Below are 16586 nucleotides of genomic sequence, written 5' to 3' on the forward strand. Positions count from 1 at the left end.
GGTATTTAGACCAAGTTGAAGTAAAAAAGGAATTTTTATTACAAATAGATTAAAAAGAGCCTAATCGAGGCCACATATAATACAATGTTTTCAACGATATGATAAAAATTGTAACAACAATTTTTCATTCCAGATACCACTATTTTTCTCTACATGTTTCGCTCTGTGGAGCTTCCTCAGGAGATCATGTGGTACCGTTAGAACTGTAATTTATATAAAGAAGAATGTATCAGTAAATCATTACAATACAAGATCATAAATTTCAAGAGTTGTTAATAGTGAAAGAGATTAAGAGATCAAATTGAAAATCTAGTTTAAAGTCTACACGATATTGCAAACACATGTTATAGATCTGCATTGATACAGTGCAGATACTGCAATACAAACATCTATATGTTATATACACACAAAAACAAAAGGAAGCTCCACAGAGCGAAACATGTAGAGAAAAATAGTGGTATCTGGAATGAAAAATTGTTGTTACAATTTTTATCATATCGTTGAAAACATTGTATTATATGTGGCCTCGATTAGGCTCTTTTTAATCTATTTGTAATAAAAATTCCTTTTTTACTTCAACTTGGTCTAAATACCTATTGTAAAATATCGACACCTCAAAAGTCCCTAGGCTTTATGCCTAACAGCCCCTTCTCTATTATTTATCTATAAATACGGGATGTGGTGTCTTATATGTTGGTTTTTCCTGTTTCTATCTTGTAATATATAAATATTTAAAGTAGTTCTTTAAAAATGAATCTGATTGGCACACATTACGCATGAAATGATGTTGCATGACTGTATTGTGTCAGAGCACACATACATGTACATTCTGAGTAACACTGTTCTTCAATTCTAATTTTAAAGGAGTAGGATTCCACTATGCTCATTCAAGTAATGAAATGTAATAGGGGCAGTTGACAATAAAATTGGGTATTCACATTTATTTATAGAAACATGAAGTAGAAATCATAATCAAGAATCCCAACAAATTAATAAATTACATATATCTAGGACTGTCCTTAACATTAACGGTTGGGTGGGTATGCATGCTCTAAGAGCAGCACAATTTTAACATCATGAGAGCTCCAGGGTAAACAGGGAGAGGACCATTGATTGCAGCTCCCTCATAACAGCATCAGGCACATTTTTTTTTTTTTTTATAATCTTTATTTTAGTTATCAAAGGACAAAAAAAAAAAAACAGAGAACAAGACATGTCCAACAGGATAAAGTCAATGACCCACAAAGGTCTGGCATGTTCAGTTTGATCATTGAACAAAGATAATAAGAAAGCAAAAATAATAAGAAAAAAACAAAAGCAGGAAGAGACACCATGGAAAATAGAACACGTCTAGCGATCGTTAGGTGGGATTGACTGAGACAAATTCCCTTCAGCTAGTTGATTGCCAACAGCAATCAGGTAGCAAATGTATGGGTGTATTTATTGGATGGGTGGGGGATACGGCACGTTTAATCCCCCCGGGGAGCAGCTCCCTTATCAGGGATGACCCAGGGAGGATCACCTATAGTGAAACATTAAAGGTTAGGTCCCCTTCCTGCGGCCGGGTCGGAGAGATAGAGCCTCCTACTAACCTCACTCCTCCCCCCACACATTCTGGGGTACCCTGGAGCCACCCCACCCATCCAAGCGAACCTATAAGTAGCTTCTTGAAAATAGGAGGCTTATCCCATGGTTGCTGTATCATTAAGTGTTTACAACCATCAATCTCACACCAGCTTACCACTTAAACTATAAATCATTGAGGTATAGCATATAAGTTGCTTACATTTGCCTTACAATAGACGTTGAAACAATGGGGGATAGTGAAGAGAGAAAAGAGAGGAGGGAAGGTAGGGGGGGGAACAGGGGAGGGGAGTAATCCAGACGCACCTGTTTTCCAGAAAGTGGATGCAGCCCATTCGCCTCCAAGCACACCGCCTCTGGCAAGAGAAGGGAAGCTATATGTTTAGAAGGGTGAACCCCTTTCGTCTAGGGTCTAGACTGCCTTCGAGCGCGTAGGGTTGGGTCTGCCAATTCTAATAGAGCAATATCTAGTCTGGAGGGTATGTCTCTAGAGTCTGTGGTGTATTCAGACCAGGGTGCCCAAATGCCAAGAAACCATGCTCGGGACCCTCTACATGTCGCTAGCCATTCCTCAGCCTCTCGGACTGCACTCACCCCTTTGATCCAGTCTTCTCTTGTGGGGACTTTGGATTGCTTCCAGTAGATTGGGAGCAGCCGTCTTGCCACATTCAAAAGGTGAGGCAGTATTTTTTTTTTATATTGTTTGAGTGAGATCGGGGGAACATGTAAGAGGAAGTGCATCGGAGAGAGAGGAACCTCTATACCTGTTATTACTTTTATCTGGTCTTTTATATCAGTCCAGAAGGGTACTATTTTAGGACAGTTCCACCATATGTGGGTGAGCGTTCCTTTATGTCCTCAGCCCCGCCAGCAGAGATCCGACCTGGTTGGATAAATGCGGGCTAGGTCTTCTGGTACCCGGTACCAGCGGGACATTATCTTAAAGTTTGTTTCTTGTACTTTGGAGTCTATGGAGGACGAATGTGTAAGGTAGTATAAATGAGACAGTTGTACGTCAGTGAATTCGGTCCCCAAGTCTCGTTCCCATTTTCTAATGTAAGTAGGTTTGTGTAGCTGGGCGGCCGAACCTAGTAGCTTGTATAGTTCTGACACCATATGGGTAACGGGTTCTTCCTGCACAAAAAGTTGCTCAAACGGGGTCAGGGATAGAGGATCTCTAATTGTGTGACCGTGTCTCTCGAAAAAATGATGTAATTGTCTGTACCTCCAAAAATTCATTGGTGAGCCTTGATTTTTAGCCTGTAAGGCTTCGAAGCTCAAGAGTTTACCCTCTTTCATAAATTTGCCACAACTGGCGTCTCCATCCGCCACCAAGGGTTCAAAGAAGGCCATTTGTTCACCTGGGGGGAACCATAGGAATCCACCTAAAGGAGCAAGTGGGGACACAGGGGGTGCAATTTTAAAGAGTGGATTCATCCGATCCCAGACTGAGAGCACCTGTGCCGTCAGCGGGGAAGTTGTTTCAGACAGCCCTCTGTGCTCCTTCGGCAGCCATGGGGCAAAGGATAAATTCCTGCCTGCCAGGCATTTTTCAAGGGAAACCCATAGTTTTGAGTGGGTGTGGAAACGCCAGTTGAGTATCCTCTGGAGGACAATTGCTCTGTAGTACTGTCTTATGTCGGGAAGCCCTAAACCGCCTTCAGATTTTGGGCGTCTAAGTATCTTTAGGGCCAATCTAGGTTTCCGTGCATGCCATATGAACTCAGATAGCATGCTGGTCATCTTGTCGAAAAAAAGTCTAGGTAGGGGTATCGGTAGCATCTGCAGAAAAAAGAGTATACGGGGTAGTACGTTCATTTTTATTATATTTACCCGTCCCAACCATGTAAAGGCAGTTCGTGTCCAGTTTGATAGGTCTTTCTTAATCGCCATGATCAGCGGGGGGAAGTTAGTCGCATACAGGGTATCGAATCTATTTGTTAGTTGTATTCCTAAGTAACGCAGGGATGAGTCTGTCCAGGTAAAGGGGAATGCAGCTCGCAGGGATGTGGATAGGTGAGAAGGCAAATAAATGGGCAGGATTTCTGATTTTGAGTAGTTTATCTTAAAGTTGGAAAGAGATCCGAAATGCTTAAGTTCCTTCATCAGGTTAGGTAGTGAAATCAGGGGGTCCGAGAGATGGAATAAAATATCATCGGCATAAGCCGAGAGCTTATGTTCAGTGTTACCTACTTGCAAGCCTTTAATGTCTCTACTGTTTCGCACAGTGCGAAGCAACGGCTCCAGCACCAGGGCGAACAGCAGGGGCGAGAGGGGGCACCCCTGTCTCGTGCCATTCCCGATTGGGAAGCTGGGTGAGAGCGTTCCGTTTACCTTCACCTGTGCACAAGGTGTAGAATATAAAGCCATGATCGAGGATATCATCCTCGGCCCAAGCCCTAGGGACCTGATTACCGCCTCTAGGTATGACCAGTCGACACGGTCAAACGCCTTTTCTGCGTCTGTCGAAAGTATGATATAGGGTTGGGGGTCAGAGCGGGTACGGACCCAGTGTATTAGTTGAATTGCCCTGAGGGAGTTGTCCCGTGCCTCCCTACCTACGATGAAACCTGTTTGGTCGGGGTGGATAATTCCAGGCAGGAGGTGTTTAAGTCTATTGGCTAAGATCTTTGCCAGAATTTTAATGTCCAAATTGAGAAGGGAAATGGGGCGGTAACTTTGGGGGACAGTGGGGTCCTTGCCCTCTTTCGGGATCACAGTAATGTGAGCCAACAGGGCTTCTGATGGGATGGCCCTGCCTCCTGCTATGGAGTTGAAGTACTTGCACATGGGAGCTACTAGCTGTGGGAAGAAGGTTTTGTAATAAGCCTTAGTAAAACCATCTGGGCCCGGGCTTTTCCCATTGGGCAAGGACTCCACTGTTGCTCCCAGTTCGATCGGAGTGATCGGCGATTCTAAATCGGAGCATTGTTCCTCCGTAAGGGACGGAACGCCTGCCGATGCTAGATATTCCTGTATTGCTTTCCTTTTAGTGTCACGGGAGTCAATTGGAAGCTCGGGGTTTATATTATACAAATTAGTGTAGTAATCTCTGAAGCCTGCAGCAATCTTAGAAGACTGCATTAGCAAGTTCCCTGTGGGTGAATGTAACTTCGGTATGTATGTCTGCGCTTGTTTTTTTCTGAGTGCTCTAGCGAGCATGCGACCACACTTGTTCCCTTGTTCATAAAATTTGTGGGACATGTATCTAAATTGTTTACGGGATTGGCGATCTAAGAGACGCAGGAACAACTCCCTCAGCTCAGTAAGTTTCCTCAATGCCTCAGCACCCCCTGAAGCTTTATGCTGGAGTTCAGCCTTTTGGAGAGCTGAATGTACTCTCTGGAAGTCTGCTCGAAGCATTTTCTTAAGTTTAGCCCCTTTAGAAATCAGTTCCCCTCTGACCACTGCCTTATGGGCTTCCCAAACCACTCCCTCTCCAGTGTCGTCTGCGAGATTTTCTTTAAAATAGTGGGTTAATGTGCTAGAAATCTCTTCTACTACTACCTCATCGTCCAGTAAATTTTCGTTTAGTCTCCATGTCCAGGCCCTTTGAGAACCAAAGGGTAGTGTAATGCCAATTGTGATTGGTGCGTGGTCAGAGATGGTGATATTGCCGATGGACGCCGTTTGCAAAAGTTCTAGGGCGTTTGGGTCTACGTAAATATGATCTATTCGTGTGTACACATCGTGTACCTTGGAGTAGTAGCTAAAGTCTCTATCTGTTGGGTGCAACGTTCTCCAGCTATCCGTCAGTCGGTGAGATTGGAGTGTCTTACGGAAGTGCTTGAGAAAAGTATATGAGTGTGGGGGTCTCGCGTGGGATGTATCTATCAAGGGGTCTGGACTGATGTTAAAGTCTCCCCCTACAATCAAGAGGCCATCTTTAAATTCTGCCAATTGATCCAGAGTCATGTCAATAAAAGTGAGCTGGTTGGCGTTGGGGGCGTAGATCGTTGCAAACGTGTAGGTGAGATCTGCAATTTTGCCTTTCAAAAATACGTATCTACCCAAAGGGTCGGTTTTATAGTCAGTGGGCTGAAAGGGGCATGATTTGTGTATGGCAATGGCTGTACCTCTAGACTTGGACACTGGGGAGTTGCTCAGGAACCACTGATTGAATAGGTGAGTAGGTAATTTGGGGAGCGACTGGGGTGTGAAGTGGGTCTCTTGTAGAAAGACCACCTGAGTCTTCAATCGTTTTAACTCCCCCCATAGTTTGTTGCGTTTGAACGGGGAGCAAAGACCCCGGACATTATATGAGCTTACCTGTAGAGTAGCCATATGTAGGTCTGAGAATGGACGTACCAGTCTGGTAGGCGGTGTGCTTGGTGCGAAAGTCGATGCGACAGATCACTCCTGGGAAGGGGAGAGAGGGGAGAGAGGGAGGAAAGGCGGGGAGAGGTAGAGAAGAAAGACAAAGATATGAGAAACCAGAGATAATCACATAACGAACAACATATCCAAAGCCACTCAGACTTGTATAACATCTGAGGGTCATGCTCTTAATCCCGTCCCCTATAGGGAGGGGGGATCAGACCACGAACCCTGGGTCCCAAAAGGGGAATAAAACCTAGGGAAAAAAAAAGGAGAAACCACGAAGGTTGGCCTATGTGGGGGAACGTGAGCCAACAAGGGGGAAGGCGAGAGGGCACCACCACGTCCGTATACCGCACCTAATGGTGTGCAGTATGGGGAGGAAATTCAGATGAATTAAATTGGGTAATGTCTCCAGTTAAGTGAGCTTAAGCAATGTCCAGGGCAAATAATGAACGTGTTCCTAGCATGTATCTGTTATATCTAGCTAGGTAGTTGTATCTAACCGGAGTTAGAGGCTTAAAAGTGATAGGGCGGGACTGGGTCAAAAGCTTCTCAGGTACTCAAGTAGTATCGAGTTTGGGAGGCCAGAAGGTATTTCAGGGGAGAGTGGAAAAACAGGGCCAACATGGTGGGACAGGCCAAGGCAGGCCATCAGTCTCTCAGAGTTGCTGGGCCTGGTGAGGAGTCAGGCGTTTGACGTCGCCGGTCTCTTCTGCGGTTCATGCGAGGGGCCGGAATCCATGGTTGGGAAAGTGGAAGCTTGAGTGCCGGAAAGTCCGAGGCGCCGCGCCAATCTGGAAAGTCCACAGGATCCAATCCCAGTGAGGATAGAAAGAACGGCAAGTCGTCTTTGTTGCGTAAGGTAACAGTTTTGCCTTCCTTGGTCACCTGAAGGAAGAACGGGAAGCCCCAACGGTATGACAGGCCTGCGTCTTGTATGGCTTCTAGCAGTGGACGAAGTGCCCTTCGTTGCATTAGAGTACGTCTGGAAATGTCCTGATAGGATGCAAGCTGGGCACCATCAAAGTCGAAATAGGGCTTGCCTCGCATTTTCTGCATTATGCGATCTTTTAATGTGTATTTGTGTAGCTTACATATGACATCTCTGGGATTATTCATGTCTTGGGAAGGGGGCCTAAGGGCCCTATGCGCCCGGTCTATCTCGATAGCAACTGTGTTTGGGAGCCCCAGTATTTCTCTGAAGATACCCTCCAGGGTTGGTATAATATCTTTGGCTCCGGTCGCCTCAGGCAGGCCTCTGATCCTGATGTTAGCCCTGCAGCTGCGATTTTCCATATCATCTAATTGGCAGAGCAAGGCCTCAATCTGATGATCTTGTGTGGTGCACTTGTCTTGCAGCATGGTAATAACAGGGAGAGTGTCATCAAATCTTTGTTCCAAAGTTTCTAGTCTGCCCCCCAGGTGAGAGGTGTCTGCCTTCAGTTGTGCTATGTCCTCCTTGAGGGCCTTCTCTACCCTGTCAGCAAACCTTTCTAGGTCATCCTTAGTGGGGAGAGACCAAATATGGCGTCTGATATCCATGTCTTCCAGGGGGTCTGGGGCTTCAGGGCCTCTGTCCATGGACGCGGCAGAGCTTGGGGAATGAGGGGGGAGTGAATCACTCACCGATCCCGGAGAGGGTATGGTCTGCGGTGGCTGAGCAGCAGCAGTCTGCGCCTTGCTCGATTTCAGGGCCTTCCCGGTCGGCGCCATCTTTGCAGCCTCGCGGCTCTGTACCCGGGTCCCGGACAGGAACGAATCCAGTTGACCCTGCCTGGATCGGTCACTCCGCTGTGGGTATGAGGATGTCCGGTGCCTCTGGGACATGTCAGGAGTCGGCTGGCTGTGATATTTCCTGGAATGGCTGTGATCAGGTGCGGCGGCGGGACGGAGCTGCAGCGATGCACGTCCTCACTCCTCCATTGCCAGGACACGCCCCCTCCATCAGGCACATTTTGGATCCATAAGATCAACTAAAAATATGTCAGTAGATAGCTTTTAGTTTTAGTGATTAATTGTGTTCTCTTAGCTGATTTTAATTAACTATACAACCTGTGTAATAAAGTTAGAAACTTTGGCAATTGTTTTCTAGAACAGTCACGAATATTAAAGTGACATTGTAACCAACTGTCCTATTCTGAAAAGTTCCCTTCCAGTGTCCCTTGCCGAAGATATTCAAGGCTATTGGCTTTCTTTTCACAATGACATGTTTGCATGGCTCCTGAATCAGATATCCATTGGGACTGGTTACTTGTACAGTCTAATATAAGCAATTGCTCTGTGACAGAATCAGGCCAAAGAATACAGCAACACACCTTCCATCTGTATTTTAATTATCAGCCAATGTTTTAATAACTTTGTGAAGTACAGACTGGAGTACAAAATATTCACCTAAGTCCACCTCACACACTGAAAGCTCAGAGATTCAATACAGCTGTAAATGCTTTGGATTAATTTGTAGGAGATTCAACCTTGCACACACTATAGACTACCTCAGGCAATGCCCAGCTGCCTATTTTGAGATACTGTAATTTTATTTTAGGATGAAATAGCTAAGCTTTATTTTAGTAATATTTTTTTAATATTAGGACGAGTGGCAGTGCAAAGCCATAGACAATTATGTCAGCATTTTCTCTTGACTGCTTTTCAGCTTGCAATATACAATACAGCAATATATATCTCAGATAGTGTGATAAAACTATATGTTTCATATGGTTCTGGGCCTGGCGCTTAAAGGATCCAAAGTATCTTGGGTGGGACACAACCTGCAGTCCTGTGTCCAGGTTTTGCTGCATACCTGCAGCCTGTGTGCTTACACAGTTGTGCAGGGTCATCATAAGCCAAACATGAGGATAGCTCAGGGCTCCCATTTTGGAGACAGGGCTCCAACTAGGGGTCAGGTGTGTTCAGCCAGGAGACAGGAGGTCTCAGCAAGGGGCCAGGTGTGCCCCAGCACAAGAATAAGGTGGGCTCCTATCAAGAAATAAAAATGTGGACCTGTGCAGCATGGAGCTGCAGAGCCTGGGTTCTGTGAGATGTGGTGTCTCAAGGGAGACACCTATACAGCCAAGTTGGAATTCTGTGTTTGCTGGAAAGCAAAAGGAGACAAAAGAGAGCAACTGTGCTGCTGACCAGGGCACACCATTTTTCAGCTGTTTGCTTTGTGAAGTTGAAACCCCTGTGAGGGAAATTCTTTTGTATGGAAATGTAATTTAATTTTCAATAGAAGTGGACTGCCATGCCCTTAAACTGACTTTTGAACTGACAAGTCTCACCAAAAATACATCTACAACGTTGAGTCCAATTTAAGAGTTTACAACTACTTTATCCACTTAAAGACCAGGCCTTTTTCTGACATTTGTTGTTTACAAATAAAAATCTGTATTTTTGCTAGAAAATTACTTAGAACCCCCAAACATTATATATATTTTTTTAGCAGAGATCCTAGAGAAAAAATGGCAGGCTTGCTATTTTATGTCACACTGTATTTGCGCAGCGGTCTTTCAAACACATTTTAAATAAATACATTTTAATGAATTAAAAAAAAACTAAACAGTAAAGTTAGCCCAATTGTTTTCTATAGTGTGAAAGATGATGTTATGCCGAGTAAATAGACACCTAACATATCAATTGCATACGCTTGTGGAATGGAGTCTAAAAAGCTCCATAGGTGATGCTTTAAACATTTTTACAGGTTGCTTGTTTAGAGCTACAGAGGAGGCCTTGTGCAAGAATTATTGCTCTCACTCTAACAATCACGGCGATACCTCACATGTGGTGCTGTGAACAAGGCTTATCAGGTGATAGGCATGAGCCTTTTGTATCTTTTAAATTTTTTTCATGTGTCAAATAAAATGAAATAAGGACTATTGGAGTTGCCAGCTCTATCTTCTGAATGTGTGCCTCACATGTGTGGTTTGAACACCATTTACACCGTTCTCTCATTTCCATGATTGGGTTGCTATCTCTGTTTCCTTTGGTTATTAGAGTTTCATGTTCAAATAGAGCATAAGCTTCCATAAAATTGTCATCCATAAAATTGTCACCCACAGATGTTTCCAGCTCACATTGTGCTAACAACTTTATTATAGTGACACCTCTCTGTAGAATAACTAAAGGTGCACTCTTGGAGATTTTGGCACCTACATAGCCCAATGTTGTAGGCTCTGCTATAGGAAACATTTAATGTGCCCCATAGCAAGTTCCAGGAACACTGTTGATGTGGGGACACATCCCATGTAGGCAACAAGCTGGTGCCTTGCATCTCCCCTCCATAAAGTTAGTTGGGCAAAAACACAGGGTCCTCCTCACCCACAAGAATTTTTAGGATGCAGTAAAGAATACAGTTTTTTTTAAATGTTTCATTACATAGCAATGATGGGAACAGTTTCTGTGAAATAAATCATGAATGGTGGCTTGTAAATAGCATATGTATTTTACAGAAGTTTAAACAGATCAAGGACATCTAGGTGATAGCAATGCTTAGATGAGGATTTTTTAGTTTTTTTCAAACTTAAGCCTCAGTTATATATCTTAGCGGTGTCAATATGGAAACAAAATAAAATATTTCATCACATTCAGACGTTGATTTTGTGGTATATTGACACGTCTGGCTTTTTTCTCTCTGTTGTGAAGTATCAGTTGTGTGTCAGATTGTGTTACTGGGAGTGTTCTGGAACCAGATACTTCATATAATAACTTTTTATGATATGGCATAGACATTTTTCTTAAATAACCTTTTGTCTGTTTAAAGGTGGACAACTATATTTATAAGCTTAAAATTGATAATATTATTTTCTCTACAGGATGGCATGGGCAATTTAAGAGTTACCAAAAAAGGAATTCGACTTGAAGGTGTTTCTGAATTTCTTCTTCCATTATATGTGAAAGAAATACAGTCCAGAAAGGTAGGTTTCAAATATTATATATTATTTCTATAGTGTTTAAAATAGTGGCAATATTAATGACACACATCACAATTAGACTGGTACATCACAAACTCATAATAATCACCCTGGTATGCCTCAGTCTCTGCCTCTAATGCACTGGTTCTCTATTAGGTGTTACAAAGTGGCCAATTTTTACTTTTCCACAACTGCCTGAGTCCCTAGACATGTCCAGGGAAGATAAGCTTCTCTGATTCCCTTCTTCAGTAACTCAAAGAGGGCAAACCTGATGAGGCAGCAGTAGCTGGGCAAGTAATCTGAATGCAGACATGAGGCCCTGCACTGTCAGAATTGGCATGTGGGCAGCCAGGTAAGAGCCTAATAACATGCAGAATCTCTGGAACACTCAGCTACTCTGGGGAGAACCTGCTTAAATGCTACCAGAGTACCGAATTTCCAATTGGGTCCCCCTCCATGTTATTTGGACTAGGAAACCTCCTGCTGTTTGTCTCTGTTACAAGAGCTACTCTTGAGTTCACCATGAGAGATTCTGTTTATGAGGATAAGCAAAATTAACTGTTAGTTTTCTGAACTGCTTTACTGAAGTAGTGATTCTCAGTAAGAGGCTCTGATACTAAAAGTCATATAAAGTGCCTTGCAAAAATATTCACCCCCTTGGCATTTTTCGTGTTCTGTTGCCCCACAACCTGGAATTACATGGATTGTTTGAGGATTTGCATCGTTTCATTTACAGAACATGTCCACAACTTGGAAGGTACAGTGCTAAGAGATGTCAAACTAGTTTTAAAAGGGAAGTTCAACCAAAAGAGTTTAATTAGTATGAAATCCAAATGGTAATGAAAAATCTTGTGAGAGATCCTCCACCGACAGGTGCACACACACTGACTCTTACCGTCCAAAGTGGACCACTAGATAAGGCGTTCTATTTCGCTTGTTACAGAACCCAATCAGCTAAATGCCAAACATCAGAACTCTTCCACCCTTAGAAAGACTCCACTTCATAAGGACCTCAATGGATGTGAAGTTCAAACAAAGCAAAGAAACACTTCATAGTTTAATACAAATCCAGCAAACACACTCACCATGTATAGGATAAAAGCTTGCATTTACATCAATGGTAAAAATAAGAATGTTCCCAACCATCAAGATGGCCGACCTTTGTGTGTGGCGATGTTACATGATCCAGCTCCACCCAACGTGTTTCATCATAGAGACATCATCAGGGGCCCTTCCTACACAAGTTGAGTGTGTTTTCTTGATTTTATTAAACTTTATATTGGACATACTACACTATGGAGTGTTTCTTGTACAAAAGGTTTATTGAATAGAAAGACCATCAATTATACAGTAACAAAGAGAACACATAAGTGAACATAATGCATTGCTTGCTTACATAAGCTTAATGAATAGGCTCAAATTACATAACAATAGCGATATGTATAGTGGTGTATTGTAGGATACACAAATAAACGTATTATCTGACCATAAAGTGATGAACAATACTCTAAGGTGGTAATATGTGCTCATATTATAATGTCATCTTGTACTCTGTCCCAGACAGGAGTAAGCCCATGGGTCAGAGACTGAAAAAAAAAAAAAAGAAAAGGGAGCCAGAGAATGTTAGAGCAGAAAAGAGCAGAAAGGAGCTATAGTAGGTTTATAGAGTAGAAAAGATAGGGGGAAAACAAAGGAGAGAGTATGAGGGAAGAGGGAAAGTAGTAGAGGGGAGGGGGGTCCGCGGGGTGAAGGGGTGGAAACCCATTACAGTGAAAGTAGCATTGAATCAAATCTGGAGGGATGGGCATAATTCACCCATGGCTGCCATGTCCGAAGAAATTTATCGTGCTTATCTGATAATATTGCAGTTAATTTTTCATTGACCATGATGTCATTAACACGTTTTTTTACCGCTTCAAAACTGAGAATTGGGGTTTTCCAGGCTTTTGCGATAGTTAATTTAGTTGCAGTAAATATATGTAATGCCAGTTGGCGTTCTGGTCTCAACAGTTCAGTGATTGGTTTCCCCAGGATGGCCTCAAATGGGTCCCTTTTTATATTAGTGTTGAAAAGACTTCGAAGGAGAGCATAAACCCTAATCCACAATCTGCATACCCTGGGACAACTCCACCAAATTAATCGCCATTAATCTTACGAGCAAAAAGCACCTGCTTCTTAATTCTAGGTTTCTTGGAGCCCCATATAAACTGCATGATTTTGCGCTGATGGATACGGAGTATATGAGAGGGGACCTGAACCAGTAAAACCCTAAAATAATAAAGCAATTTTGGGAGATAAGACATACGGATGGTAGCAATCCTACCAAACCAGGATAACGGAAGATTAGACCATGAGGAGAGCATACCTGCAAGTTTATTAAACAATAAGGGGAAGTTAGCTTGATATAGGCCCGAATAATTTGGGGTAAGTCGAATACCTAAATAGGGTAACGAGGTCAACCAATGGAAAGAGAAGTGTGACTTAAGGGACGCTACTTCAGTGGGTGGGAGATTTATCGACAGCCTTAGATTTAGCGGGGTTGACAGATAGGCCCGACAAGGTAGCAAAGGTGTCCAGAAGTGCTAATAAATTAGGCAGAGTGAGTCTCGGCTTAGTTATGGTGAGTAGAATGTCATCCGCAAACATTGACAGTTTGTGTGAGGTTCCCGCTATCTCCACGCCTGCAATATCCGGATGGGATCTAATGGCTTCCGCCAGGGGTTCGAGCGCTAAAATGAATAATAATGGGGACAACGGGCATCCCTGATGTGTGCCCCTTCTGATGGGGAAGGTATTTGATTCAAACCCGTAGTACTTCACTTTGGCTTGGGGGGAATTATAAATAGCCGAGACCCAACTCATAAAAGAAGTGCCAAATCCAAAATGTTTAAGTGTTTGTGTTAGGTAGGGCCATGACAGTGTGTCAAAAGCTTTGTTAATATCTAGTGACAAAAACATTGTTTCTAGGGACCTGTTATGAGCAATATGTTGTATTTGCAAGAGACGCCTAATAGCATCACCTGCCTGTCTCCTTGGAACAAAGCCTACCTGATCTTTTTTTATTAAACGTGGGAGGAAGGAATTGAGGCGGGTGACTAGAATCTTTGTTAAAATTTTCATGTCGATATTAATTAGGGATATTGGGCGGAAATTAGCCCAGGATGAATGATTCTTGTCGGGTTTTGGTATCATGACAATATTGGCCGTCAGGAGATTGGACGTAAAAGTACTACCATTTTTAACAGAATTATACTTCTTAGCTAAATAGGGGGCCACGACTTCTGCCATTTTCCGATAATAAAGGGCTGTAAAGCCGCCTGGACCAGGTCTTTTACCCACTTTCAACTCCTTTATACACTGAAGAACTTCCGAGACCTGAATATCACGGTCCATCAGGGCTATATGGGTTTCAGATAAAGAAGGTAGGGATAAATTTGTGAGAAAGGAATCAACCTTGCGTTGAAAGATGGTCTGGTTCAGAGTAAAGTTTTGTAAGGCGATACCTGAATTCTTCCAGGACTCGCTGAGGGTTGCCAGTTAGAATATTATGACGGGTGCGAAGGGTAATGGGGGAAAATTTCGGAGTAAAGGTACATACTCTCTTAGCTAACATTGCATTAGGTTTATTCGCTTTAATATACCAGTTCTGTCGGGCCCAACGCAATGTCCTTTCTGCCTCCTCCGTTAAGCATAGATCTAGTTCTGTGCGGGCCTTATCTAAGAGTGTGCGGTTAGCAGGGGTAGGTGATTGTTTGAAAGATGTGGACGCAACCTCTAGTCGTTTAATTTTTGCCCTCTCTCTCTTACGTCTAGATGCTATACGGATTACGTGGCCCCAAAGAACAGCTTTGTATGCTTCCCAGAGTGTGACTGGGGATGATACTGTGCCTGTATTAATTCTAAAATATTCAACGGAAGCGGTATGAATGTCAGTAAGGATCTCCTTGTATGATAAAAGAGAATCGTTCATCACCCAGGGAGAAAATTGTGGTTTGCTTAGAAGAGAGTGACAGACCGTCAAGATGGGGTCATGATCCGACCAAGGGACTGTGAGGATTGAGATTGATTCTATTAAGGGAAGGTGTTTGGGAAGAACAAGCATATGGTCAATCCTAGAATGCAAATGATGGGGATGAGAATAGTGAGTGTAGTCCCTACCCAGAGGGTGAAGCTCACGCCATATATCTATTAAATCATGAGTTTGTAGGGACTGTGAAAAAGATTTGGCGGCCGGGGAAGGGGATTTATGGTCCGGTGGATATTTATCAAGAGAGGGATTTAGAGTTACATTAGAGTCCCCCGCCATCAGGAGGGTGCCTCTTTGGTGGGATCGTAACAGGGAGCAGACATGGGAGAGAAAGGGCCCTGAATTTACGTTTGGGGCGTAGTAAGTCAAAATTGTCACTTCGTTATCTTGAACAGTGCCCTGGAGAAGTAGGTACCTGCCATTTGGATCGGCTATTTGTTTACTGCAAATAAATGGAACCGTTTTACTTATGGCAATCAGGACACCCCTGTGTTTAGTGGAAGCATTGGCCAGGAAAACCTGCGGGTAATACGCTGCAAAATATTTTGGGCAGGAAGTGGAAGAGAAATGGGTCTCTTGCAAGCAAGCTATATCAATTTTTTGTTGCTTAAGGTATTTGAAGATCTTAACCCTCTTTTGGGGGGAGTTCATACCCTGAACATTCAGGGAAAGCCAATTAAGAGACATAAAACCAGGGGGGTTTCCTATCTTGGTTCTCAACCGGGCACCCCACGGACCCGGGTGGGGAGGGGAAAGGGGGAGGGACAAGAAAAGGACAGTAGAAAGAAAGTAAGGCAAGTAGGATAAATGTAGTAAGAAGAGCTTGAAATAGAGTGAGCAATAATATCTTAATTGCTTTAATTTGTGGGTTGTAAGACCCACGTTCGAGTAGGACGTCGACAGAGACGATCGTCTCCGTCAAGCACCGACTCATTAGGGGGAGCATCTGTCCGTCGGGACCACCAGCCTAACATATAATATTATAATTGTTTAAAATGTTTTGCGCACAGAAACTAAGGACGATTGAAAAAAACTATAAAGATAATAAAAGTAATAACAATTAGCACAACTGAGTCAAAGGTGTCTACTAAACAGGTGCTGGCATAGCACAAACAGACACAGAAGTTCAACCACAAACTATTCCCCAGTGGTCCGGGGGTGAGGGCCCAAAGACCCAACACCCCCACAAGGGGATTGACCTAACCCCCTCCGCGCCCTCCCCCCACCGCCCCAAAAAATGGAGGCGGCGGAGGAGGGCGCGGAAACCACTAGCCGTGTCGCCGCAGAACACCCAAAAGGGCCACCTCCGCAGCAACGGCCTCGCCCACCCCCCTCCATGTCGAATCCTGAAAAAAATATATATCTGGACACTGCAATAAACTTTCTGTTAGTAAGAATCCAAAAATGGCAATAATAATAAAAAAATAAAGAGAAAAAAAAAATAATGTTAAAAAAAAAAAAAAATTAATTAAAAGAAAAAGAAAAAAAGGAAAAAAAAAAGGATGATTGAGAGCGTCTTCCTATGTCCGCGTCTTCGTGCCAAACATAAATGAATCCGCTTTCATCCCTCACCGCCATCTCACTAATGGGGCGGACCATATTGGGGTGTCCATTTAAATCCCCAAAACTGAGGACCAAACAAGGTGCACTAAAAGCCGCAAGTTCAGTTCCAAACACTCGCAGATGAACCAGGTGTAAAAGTCAGAAAGTAAATGGGATAAATCGACCACGGCCTGGGGTCAGGCTGCACA

General features: G+C 43.4%; 1 protein-coding gene across 5 annotated transcripts in view; it reads left to right on the plus strand.

Annotated features, from left to right (window-relative positions):
• The window catches only part of SGCZ (sarcoglycan zeta), a 2017576-nt gene that overhangs the window by 1627880 nt on the left and 373110 nt on the right, over positions 1-16586 (plus strand). For all 5 annotated transcript variants that reach the window (XM_073608275.1, XM_073608266.1, XM_073608288.1 and 2 more), the window contains one exon: positions 10710-10811. In XM_073608275.1, the coding sequence (XP_073464376.1) occupies positions 10710-10811 (102 nt within the window). The remainder of the gene's footprint in view (positions 1-10709; positions 10812-16586) is intronic.

This window comes from Aquarana catesbeiana, linkage group LG01 (assembly GCF_042186555.1).
Source record: "Aquarana catesbeiana isolate 2022-GZ linkage group LG01, ASM4218655v1, whole genome shotgun sequence".
Taxonomy (NCBI): domain Eukaryota; kingdom Metazoa; phylum Chordata; class Amphibia; order Anura; family Ranidae; genus Aquarana; species Aquarana catesbeiana.